The sequence below is a fragment of the Echinococcus granulosus genome, assembly GCF_000524195.1.
Source record: "Echinococcus granulosus chromosome Unknown EG_S00100, whole genome shotgun sequence".
Taxonomy (NCBI): domain Eukaryota; kingdom Metazoa; phylum Platyhelminthes; class Cestoda; order Cyclophyllidea; family Taeniidae; genus Echinococcus; species Echinococcus granulosus.
This window is the reverse complement of record NW_020170480.1, coordinates 114942-126822: the sequence shown is the minus strand read 5'-3', so window position 1 is coordinate 126822 and position 11881 is coordinate 114942. Positions and strand designations below refer to the sequence as shown.

The window sequence follows — 11881 nt, the reverse complement described above, 5'->3', positions numbered from 1 at the left end:
ACTTTTTTTGTTTAACTACAGAAAAAGCTTTCTTCAAAAGCCGTCTCTCAGCCATGTCACGTATTTCGCCACTGTGGGTGAGCGTGCTGCCAGTAAAGGCAAATCTCCACATATTCTGTGATCAAGAAGGAGAGAGAGTGCCAAATATTGAAGAGGGACGTGGAGTTCTTTGAAATAGGGGAAACGGTGTCTTAAGGTGTACGGCTAGATGACACGATTTTTGGTACTTGCTTAATAGACGCAGGTTTTTATTCACCCTCCTTACAAAGCAGTGGTGGACATTCATCCACCTGCCATCTCTGCGGTACGCCTTAGCGTACCCATTTCTACTTTGTTACTACCCTTGGCCCCTCATCTTGCCATCACAAATCGAGTGATCTCTGCAACTTACTTGTTGCCATCTGAAGGATCTTTGACATAAAGATGGGACCTCGAGCACTTGAATCAAAACCGCCTTTTTCTTGTCATTTCAACTGCTAAATATCCCATACGCCTCATTCAAAGCAAACCAAATAATTCCCGGTAGTCCTGTAATTCGGTGCTAATTTTAGAATACCAGAAACCCGGCTAATAGCGAGGTCGGCAACAGGGCACAATATCGGGTAAGTCTGTGTGGTGCTGCTGCTTCTGCTGCTGCTGCTGCTGTATGATTTGTGTTTTGGCTGCTTGACCCAATTTCTGGCAGAATGCATCACCGTACCGGTGAATATTACAGCGCCCACAAGACAAGTGCGGCAAATCTAATGTGAATTTGGTGAATTTAAAAATTGAATTTCCGTTATATTACGAATGCGTTTTGAGGAGAAAAGGAAAGGGAACGAAGTGCCGAAAAAGTCTTCACTCCTACCGACGTAAGGTGGACACTGAGAAAGTTGCATTATTTCTCTTTGATAAGAATCTGCATTAATTTGGAAGGATTAGGAGACTTCATATATCAGGACACTTCCATAAACTGCGTGCTTAAAATCATTCCACGAGCCAAAATTCCCATAGGATCTGTGATCGTGGCCGGATCAAACCGCCTAACGCAAAATAATAGACTCAAAAAATTGGTGCCAGGGGACGCGCACCTAGGGTTTTGTGAAAAGAAAAGATGAGGATGAAGATGAGCTCTGAGGATGAATTAAAGCTGATTTTTGTTCTTACTGAGCTAAATCTCATGTTTAGGTGCTTGGACAATTGAGACGCCTCGGACTGCGCATTTACTGGGCGGTAGGGTTCTTCAGCTACGCCTGTGGCCTTAGAGACATTATCCACGTTAATAATCAGTCATCATTTGATAGATTATCTAATGTTCGTTTGATTAGAAGGGCGCTCAGGGCCCCGTAGACCACACTTTCGTTGGTGGTATAGCCCACGTATCACGTGAGTAGCTACTTAGTCCTTCTGTAAGTCAGCAATTTAAATTCTCCCATACCACTGTGATTCCTTACGGCTTCAAGGTAGACTCGGAGGTTGCCTAAACATTTGCTAGAACTATGTTACTGGTTGATTTTACGCTTAAGTATACAACCCTATCCATTCAAATAATTCATTAATGGCCAGTTCTAATCGTCATCATAAATCTAGCCACAGACTTAAACCTCTAAGAAGGTCTTTAAAAAATTCGAATACAAAAACATATAAAGTTCAATTAAATCTATAATAGTGATAAATAGCAGAATCAGAAAAGTTCTTTGCGCAGGAAAATTGCTTTTTATCACGAGAATGTTTTACAACTTTCGTTTAACCAGTGTTGGAACAAAAGACAAAGTCAAATAAGTGTAATCACATTGCTTCCTCTTCTTTACCATACTTCTGTTTTACAAATCGGAAATAGATGTGTAGCGGCTTAAAAATAAAATGGTTTTGTTCAGTTTTGCTTAATGATTCGTGACGCTTATAAAATATTAAAAATTAGCCTTAGTTACTCAAACAAATTAGTTTTAACAGGTTTTTGTAAAAATGATAAAATAAATCACTCTGACTGCATTTTTTAATTGTTGACGTTCCACTTCGATGCTTTCAGTAAGTAGGTTGAGAGCCAGCATTAAAGGGTGCGCGGTCAACGAAACAACCAAGAGATGGAGGTAGCTATCGGTACTTCGGTCTTCCTGGTCTTAATATCCTCCCATAGAAAAGTGCTGTGATCCCAAAACTCTGGATGATAACTGGGCACAAATCCTTCACATTTCCGATACTTACGCGGTTGGACAGTATGCTTATTGTCTTCCTCTACTTCCTATTTTAGGCCTAAGCAGTGCCTCAAATGCATTATGAGGAAGATTTTCCAACAAAATCCAAATGTTACTATGAAAGCAATAACAGTAAACCACTGTATACGATCTATTAACAACTCTCTTAGCTTCTTGATGCTTGTGTTAAAAATGCCGGGAACCCGTTTGCTCGTGAAATGTCATCGAAGGACTTTGTTAGTACCTTTAAGCAGAAGTATCCAGTAGGTTTTTCCACTCCTTTTCACATTATTATTCGCAGAAACTCCAGGCAACACCGAGACTGAGGCTCATTGAGCTTACCAAACAGTGGGCCGAGGACTACAAAGACAACCCCGAATTTAGGTGAGTGCATTTATCTTACTTATTTCTTAGTCTCCTAGCGGCACTTTACACGTGGATTAAACATGAGCATCCGTCGCATGTTCGTGAGCTAGAAAGGTCATTGAATGTAAGTAATTCTTTATACGAATCTCATTAATTTGGGATGTGGGGCTTAATTTTGATTGAATCTTTTTGGGTGTCCAAGGCGACAAAGAACAAACGGATTGATCGGAATCTACAGGTGAAGGAAGAGGAAGATATTGCCAAAGGTTTGTGCTTTTTGGTGTTTCTTGCACATCGATTAAATGACCGTCAATTTAGTCTATCCCACGGCCCTTTTACGCATAATTGTCGTTGTTACAAGGTATCCAAGTCGATTTAGGTTATCTTCAGCTAGAAATTAATGCAGTTTTTTTACAAAGGGGATTGCAATTAGAGCTCGTAGATGATGCCTTTCATAAAATAACTTGTGAATTGACTCATAACTCACATAAGCCACATTGATATCTTTATTCCTGTTTTGTTGCGCCATCGCGACATACCTCGCTGAAGTTGATGTGGATACCTAAATTACCGATTAATTTGCGTGGGCGTGTGTACGATGGTAAAGCGTAGCCACTCGGAATCTTGCTACATACAACTAATATAGTGTCCCTGCAACATGTCTGTAGCAGGCGGGAAACGTTTAGAGGATGCCACACAGCCCGTCTCCGTTTTTGAGCGTCGTCTCCAGCGTTTCTCGGAATTTTTACCATTCTCCTGCTTATTAGATACGAAGTGATTACCCAAAACTGACGCAATTTGTATTCACCCATTCTCTTAGGAGCTTTGTGGTTTCTTCCATTCACTTCTAAGCCGTCTTGCATCCACTGGTCGAGTCATCGACCCACACCTCACCTATTCATCCACCCATCCTTGGTCTATTCTACTCATCAATTCACTCATTAGTGCCTTACTCCAACTATCACCCGTTAGTCAACCCGTCCACTATTGATTCATTCGTCTGTTCATACAACTTGGTTTTCACTTGGTCCTTCTGTTGCGAGTCGCCATAGTTACGTTTCTACGAAAATGCCACTTGATCTGCTGACGGTATGTTTTTTTTTGCCAAGGGTGCAGCTTCTCGTTCCTTGTCACAATTGCGGCCAAAAATAAGAGATTTTACAGCGAATGGCGATAGTGACGCTTTGTTTTGTCAGTCTATACTTCTTCCCCACCCCCACAGTGGCCTTCTGTCTATACCTCAATAAGCGATCCTTTGTCGAATTTCCAAAAGCGCCAAATGTTTATCAATTATATTTGGATTTTTCATTTATCCATTCATCATGCCCAATTTATCCATCGTTTTTGAATTCAGTAGTTCACTCGTGATCCGTCGAAATACTTATTACTTGTTTGCTCCTCTCCAAAGTTATTCATACTTTGACTATCGGTTCTTGCGATGAAGCATCCATCCACTTGTTGATCGCTCCACTTAGCTGTTTATTCTTCAAGCCATTTAGAGTTCGCCTATTCTTGACCTAATTCTTTTGCTGCCAACCTTCATATTCTCATCCATAGACAACGATGTGATTTCCCTTCATTGATTAATCTATGGGTTCACCGAAAGTATTTACTTTGCCAAAACTACTGTTTCACCCACTCAGTGTCAGGTGAGACTAAAAGTAAGGCCTCGTGATGAATATTTGCGTATGAGGCTTTGCAGTCACATGTCAACCCATACTTTTCCTAAGGGTCCGTTTATGATGTACGTTGCTTGGTTCTCGGTGCAAAGTTGATCACCACAACTACTGGGATGCCTTTTTCCTCTAACGTGACATCAGCTACCATTGATCTCGTTTTCTATATCCTACATAATTATTTGCATCAGTGTGGTGCATGGGCCCAAGTAGGAATATCAAAAATTGTATGCTTATGTTTCCAGCATTGCGCATGTTAAGCCTGAATGTTCTGTACTTAGTCCTTCAAACTGCCAAAAAGCAATCCTTTTTTCCTGCTTAACCTCCAAAGATGTCTTTATTGCAATTCCGTGAGGTTTAAATATCACTTATTAGAGTCTGAATCTTTATCAACTCTCCGATTTAACCAAGGGCTGTTCTTGACACATAATTCGCTTTAACCTCAGATTGTCAAACACTTGAAATAGTAATAAAGTTTTGAAACCGACCATATTTTGGAGATTGATATCTTGGTGATAACCTCTCAACGCTAAGATTGGTGTCATCCTAGAACATTCCAACACTTTTGTAACGAGAGAAGGCTTTTCTTGCCCTAGTTTTCACTTCCCAAAGCCTAGAGTCAACAGTGAATTCCTTTTAAGAAGTGCAAAGATATCCTATGCGAGCATCTCACATTTGAACGGGTGCATAATTTTCCCATCTTTTTTTACATCCAAAAATACCTCTGGCGGACTGGAAATTCATACAAAATGCGGCATAGTCTCCCTCCTTTCGGTTGCTGATCTTATTCTAAACATCATCCTCGACGTCCTCCCAGTTAACACTAGTTTCACAACCATAACCACAGTGATGGTAAGTGGATGAATTGCATGATGTAATCCTGAAGAAAATGCTACGAATTCGTTGATTAACTGGAGGACCTTCAAACTAGTATCGTAGATTCTGGCATGATTGAACCGTTAATCGAACTCTATTCAAGATTCGCTTCATGCGCTCCCTGGATGAACCTAAATGCATCCATCCGTCTATCCTCTCGCCTATTACCCATTTAGGCTACTAATGAAGTCATGTTTAATTTCCTTTTCTGTTCAGCAATAGCCCTCTCTTTGAATGATGCCCAAAATGCTACACCGCAAGGACAAGTGCAGCCGCAGTCTTCAGCATCAACAGCTTATCCCACCCTTCAATCGAATGTCGCTATCTCGAATGGGAAGAAAGATTTGGGATGCGTTCGTGCTCTATTCGATTTCGAAGCGGCGGAGGACAACGAACTCACCTTCAAGGCAGGGGATGTCTTTAATTTGCTGGATGATTCTGATCCGAATTGGTGGAAGGGGAGTAACCACAATGGGGAGGGTCTTTTCCCCGCTCAGTTCGTCACTCGTGATTTTGATGGGGAGAAGGAGAAAGTTGAGACGAAAAATGGGGTGAAGGGGGAGAATGATGCGGGAGAAACCTCTCAAAAACCCGTGAAAATCGACCCTCAATTGGTGGAAAACTGTTTAGAGATGTTGGGCGATGCGGACACGACGGGTGTATCTCGTCCTGACCCAGAAGATTTGCCTGCTATGGAACAGCAGTGTCGAGCCATGGAGCCGCTTATTGAGGCCGAGCTGGAAGGTGTCTACACGCGAATCAGTGAGGTAGATGCGTTGAAACAGAGGTTGACAGAAGCGCTGGCCCAGTACCATGAGCTGGTAACGGCGAGAACAATGGCTGCTCAACCGCAGCCGTCGCAATTGTTCCCACAAACGGTGGCAGCAGGATTTCCTAATCCTACACTCAATTCGTCGGGTGGGGTAAGTGTATGCCACTGATAAATCAACTAAGTAGCATGTGCGGATGCGTGTATCATTTTCATCCTTGCCTTAACTGCACGGCTGCTTTCAGACAGGCCTGTGCTACGCGTAAGGGGATTCAGCAGTAGGTGGGGGAACAAGTTCACAAATCTTTCGGGAGGAATTATCGTTTTATTTGGTTTAAAGCTGCGCCTTGGATATCCCTTTCACCGCTGTCACGTCTGCAGATTTGAACGTAACGGACTTCCGCGATCCTTTCCTGTCAGTCACATATACCCTACCCAGCATCACTCAAAATACTTCCAGTAATGTATTTGGACTTAGAAACTGGTGAATAATCCTACTTCAGAGACATAGAAGGCGAACGTAGAGGTTATGACTGGAAGCTGTCTGTATAAGGGACGTTTATTTTTAGATTTTCTCACACTATCGAGCTTATAATTATTCTAGAAATTGTAGTGATATTATTAGAACAATAAATGTGACTACAGAAAGAATAGTTTTTGTTGGAGAGATTAAAGTTATCGGGACTAATCCGCGGCGCAGTTGTATCACATGGTCCACTTAACGGGGGCCGTACTTTTTCCGCTGACAAACTTGTATATTGCGGCGAGTGCGACTGACTCTTCACCTTTCACTTTAGCACGTGCCTAGTATCCACTTGACAGTAATCTACTCTCTGATTGACTAGTGCAGCTGAAGTCGAACTACGTAGTATTTCAACTTCTTAAAAGTTCACCTTTGTGGAGTTGCTACATTTAATTAGAAGTTTGTTGAAATAGTCATGTAAGTGCTCACTCCTTCAAGGTTCACGAAGTTGGACGTTGTAGAGATAGTGGAGGTTCACATTTTCCTGATTTTTTTAGTATGGCTTTGGTGGCCAGGGACCCGTACCCTCTGCTGCCTATCCTCAATCGATGATCTACCAACCAGTACCGGCTCCCAAACCGCCAACCGGCAATCCACCTTATCAACCCGCTCCCGGTGAGTTAAATCTCCACCACTGCACATTCCCTCCTCTTCTGTTTTAGCTGTGTGATCTCCTATACCATTTCTTCTTTGCCAGTGTTTTATAGGTAGTATGCGCCAAAAAGATGAAATCGCTCATTAGTCCTCCTTACATTTACCGCTATTTTTTATGGGTTTATTCACTGCCACTTATGTTTCATCAAGTGTTCAGTTCGTGTATTCCATGCAATTTACTATGCTAGTTGAAGTTTTTAAACTGGTACTTCACTACCTTTTCCGTAGCACAATCGGTAGTCACGACGCCATTATCGCCTATTATTGAGGTGCGATTGTTCGTACCTGCTTCTCACAACTTACTCGCATCACGGTGTGTCCGTGTGCCAAAAATGGTCGCTCCAAGGTGATGGGAATGAGACTGTCAATTGGTGCTTTCGAAAAATTGAGTTAGTTCGATTGCTAAAATAGCATGTATAGATGGTTCAATGACTGATGTATTTCAATAAATTAATGGATAGATGGAAAATGGATAGAACGACGTTTGGACAGGCGGTTTGATGAATTTGTAGGTTCGTGGGTGAGTGGATAACCGAGTAGAAGGTCCAGCTAGTGGATGAGTAGTTAGGCTAGATGCTCTAGGTGGTGGAATGCGTCCAATCAGGATGGATTAATGAATGTGTGGGTGGATGGATGGGTTTAAAAATTAGGGCTAGAGGATCCAACTCACAACAGAAGGGAAGCCGAGTGAGAGTTTCGATGGCAATTGAATAATGTGATTGATGAATGAGCGGTTGGGTAAATGGACTTGTGGACTTCTGAATAAAGAAGCGAACTGTTTAACAGATGAGTAGCTGAAAGGATAAATGGTCAGTTTCGTTATAAAATGAAGGGTGCGTGAGTGTCCGGCTGAATCAATGATAAATGCATGGTGGATCGAATGCCAAAGTGGGATGACAAGCGGGTAGACGGCTGATTGGGTGTGTAGACGGTTGAAATTGACCGTATTGTTGCTCGGTCAGTAAGTAGGATGTTAGCTCACTTTTACAAAGTGACAATTGACCGACTGCTCGACTGGATGGACGGCTGATTTGCGCATACTGTTGTACGGGTAGGCTAATCCTCCCAAGTCAAATTGGTAAATTGGAGTGGATGGGTGGGTGGATGGATGGACGGGAATTGGGATCGATAGGTAGGTAGATAGATGGATAGAAGTAAATATCATCAATTTCCTGCATGGGGGTGTCCCATTTAAATGCAGCTAGTAGGCTGTCACCTGATTCGCTTAAGTGTTACTTGGAGGAGAAGTCAATCGGGTGGATGAATTTTTTGGCCGCGTAGGTGAGTAGTGAGAAACGGCTGGACGCTATCTCGATGGAGGAACCTACTTAGGCCAAACAAGTCAACTGTTCAATTGACTACCTCTTACTCTTTCAAGTACCCCAACCAATGCCCCCTGCTGCCGTTCCTGCAGTCGGTACCGGTGGTGTTCCCACAATGTACGGTGCTCCGATGCCCATGTATGGCCAACCTCCCCCTGCCTACGGATATACCATGGATCCGAACGCTTGGCAACAGCAACCAATTCCGCCTCAGGTGCAACCAACACATCCAAATCTGCAGCAACCCGTACCGCCGCAGCATATGCAGAATCCCACCGTCTATGGGTGAGTTTTTTTCGTGGTCATTTGGAGGGCGTATCTGTTTATCCTTCGTACCAACCAAGTTTTTGGTGTTTATCAGCTGACCTCATCCTTGAACCACCTTTTCTTCCCTTCTATCCACTTCTCATATTATTAGTCTATCAGTCTACTTCTGTTTTTACCAATTCAGCGATCCTCCCATTCATTCTTCCGTCTTTGAGTAAGTTTTGACATTGTAGATTTGCTACTCGCCTATGTAAAGGGTGTACTTCTCTTTACATCTGACATGTTCGTGTGGTTCGCTAAATCAACAACCCAGGTTTGGTGCGTATAGACTTAGCAGTCGGTGTGTTTATTTGTTCATCTATTAGACAGTCTTACCATTCGTCGATTAATTCGTCCATCCGTTTCTGGATCATTGGCCTGTCTTTTTCTCCGCCTATCTTTTTAATATTCGTCCATCGCTTCTCTTTCACGTCCTCATCCATCCATCCAGGATACATCTATTCTCTTCGAAATCGTTAATCCATCTTCATTTACTCACTATTAATCTGATTTAATTTGTTCACCCTTTCCATTCATATCATATGATTCAATTTCCCAGTACACAATACTTTGTGCTTATTGAACCCTCTATTAACTCAGTGTCTATGAAGTGAAGTTTATTATTGTATTTAATTCAGGGAGGAGGTAGGAAAATGACATTCGGACGAATTTTGTTTTGCTATCTAACGGTGATTAGACCTTGTCCTACCTAGACGTCTAGAATAGCTATTATTGTCTTCATTAGTGAATCCTAAGAAATGGTCGTCACTTTGTCCTCTGAACGTCTTCCTGCATTGAATAAACATCAAAATTTTTTTGAGATCCCGTACCTTGACTGAGTCGCTGTTGAGTCGCGTTTTTGTCAGCCAACTGGTAGTGCTCTTGTTTTCCCATTTCTCTGGTTGAACTTGACGTTTTTTTGTCCCATTCACCAATTATGTTTCAGTACTTTTCCACTTTGGTATCTGGTATCTTGTCACGGCATGTGACGGTTAGTCGGACCCATTCGCCGTCTTGTCATCTGGAATAATTCGTTGCTTTCAGAAGCTGATCCACCTCGAGAATTGAGGGGTTTTTTCAAAGTAAATGAATGTTGTTAACCGAATACTTAACAAGCGGTCGTTTCATCCCATTCTCATCACCTGCCTGGTGCCGCTTGTTACCTTCCTTCGCAAATATCCGCTATCTTGTCATTTGAGTGATTCAGTGGTTGAATACGTTCTGTGGTAGCCATGACATTCCCTTGTTTTGCTGGATAAAGTTGTTTAAACTTTGCAATGTACTGCGGTTCTCAGTGGTTTGAATTTAAGACACGTGTTACTTGGAGGAAATTTGCATTCCATTTTTGATCTACCCCTTTCCAGTGACTCCTCTGATGCTGACGACGAGGCGTGAGTTCACTTTTTCTTTTCCAGATAACGTAAATGAAACAGTAGACTTCCTGCTTCCTAACACTTTGTAGGCTTTTATTCAATATGTAAACAAAAAGAGCTTTTTTATTTTAAAATAGAAGCAGTAACGGTTTTGCGCAGTAAGCAGCTTTCGCTTACTTAACGTGACTTTACGTATGAGTAGAGCGTATACCATGAATGGCAGTTTGACTGATTGTCTTCGGTTTCAGGGCACCGCCAACTAATCCTTCTGCAGCCGCGTACAATGTGGGTTAATCCTTGGACGCAATTTCGTTCATGCGAACAGACGAACACAGCAGCAAATGCTCTTCTCATTCTCTTTGACTGACTGAATGATTGGTTGATTTATTATCACCGTGGTAACTTCATTCCTCCCTCCTCTCACTCCATTAAATGATTGCTTAAAGAAAAAAGACGGTAAGACATCTTCTGTTTCTATTCTTCTCATGTGGATTCCGTGTGCTTTCTGTCGTTCTGATTAGACTGTGTTTGAGTAATGACAAATAAAAAAAAATAAGTTGAGCACATTCCACAAAAACATGATCAAGGTAAGTGTAGTAATTCTCCGTTACACGGTTTTGGACTGTGATGATGTCACCAGAACTTGATGTCTTCTAAGCTGTCAATTTGACTAGGCACGGGTGGTACTTGTGTGGTGGCACCGACCTCTTATTTCCGTTTCTGTGTGCACCATGTTCTGGGGTTCGGGTGCCCACTCATCCAGCTTTGGAGACCTGACTGGTGAATCATCAAGGCATGTCGGTGGTATCACCTTCAGTCTGTATTAGGTTCAATATTGGTGGCCCTTTCTTTATCCGCTCGAGTGGCGTGAACTTTGGAAGCATGTTAGAATCTCGTCTTTTCAAGCCAGTCTTTCGTCACCCACTTCATCGACTCAACTACTGCGTCAATAGTGACTGTGATTCCTTTCACAGCGTGAGTCAAAGCGGCGAAAATTGACATTCTTCAATGCTTCATCTGCCAAGTGGTCAGGCGTTCACGTCGCGGAGCCATTAATAGTCACATGGGCGAAGTTCGAAACAAGCAATCGGAGGTGAATCCCCCAAGATCACCTACAAACGCCAAATGGTAAAGTTAGAGAAAGAAGAGGGTTGGGTTTTTCTCCCCAATATGCAGGAAAAGTGAAAATAGGCATAAAAGGTGCTCTCACCTTCCGAGAGGTTGTCTTTAGGACCTGTTTTTACGTCAACCACTTGGGAGGTGTTGTAATTGCCTGTTTTCATCAATTTTTTAGCCGCACGACCTTACGAACTAAAAAGGTGAACATGCATAAAATATGTGTCGAATTAAAGAGATTGGCGGAGAATAAACAAGCCATGGGCGGCAAGCGAAATTCTTTAAAGTCGAGGACTTCGTAGTTGGCATTGTTGTACATCGACGTTGCTCCAGGCTTGGACGTCATCTTGCGGCCATCAAATGTGCGGGGGGTTCCGATGGTCTCTGGTGTGCCACCTTAAAGCCTTCATGGTTTCCTACTAGCCCACAACCTTTCCTATTCAGAAAGGGGAAGGAGGAGGACATTGTTACGGGCCATGTCGGCAAGTGGAAGTACAACCAGTGGGAGCCGACAATCTGCCTAATTGAGGTGTGCACTTAAACAGCAATCGAAGAATTATTCTTTTTCTGCAGTTCAAAACACACGAATCGTTAAAAGTTTATTCACTTATTACTTCGTTGGATCCAATTTATAGAACTGTGGAAAAAAATTTATTCTTTTCGTCGAGAAAGGCCGCGAGACGATAGGTGTGGTAGATTGTTATTGCATCCAGGTTTTATAAATTT

At 42.5% G+C, this 11881-nt stretch overlaps 1 protein-coding gene across 1 annotated transcript; it reads left to right on the top strand. All coding sequences in view use genetic code 11, as the record gives it.

Annotated features, from left to right (window-relative positions):
- Window positions 1-2700: 2700 nt before the first annotated feature.
- On the top strand, window positions 2701-10333 carry EGR_08242 (Signal transducing adapter molecule; the record flags this gene model as incomplete). Its single annotated transcript, XM_024497491.1, has 5 exons — window positions 2701-2806; window positions 5309-6015; window positions 6882-6999; window positions 8417-8645; window positions 10288-10333. 5 exons carry the CDS (start codon window positions 2701-2703, stop codon window positions 10331-10333), a joined length of 1206 nt encoding a protein of 401 aa, XP_024348086.1.
- Between the last annotated feature and the right edge of the window lie 1548 nt (window positions 10334-11881).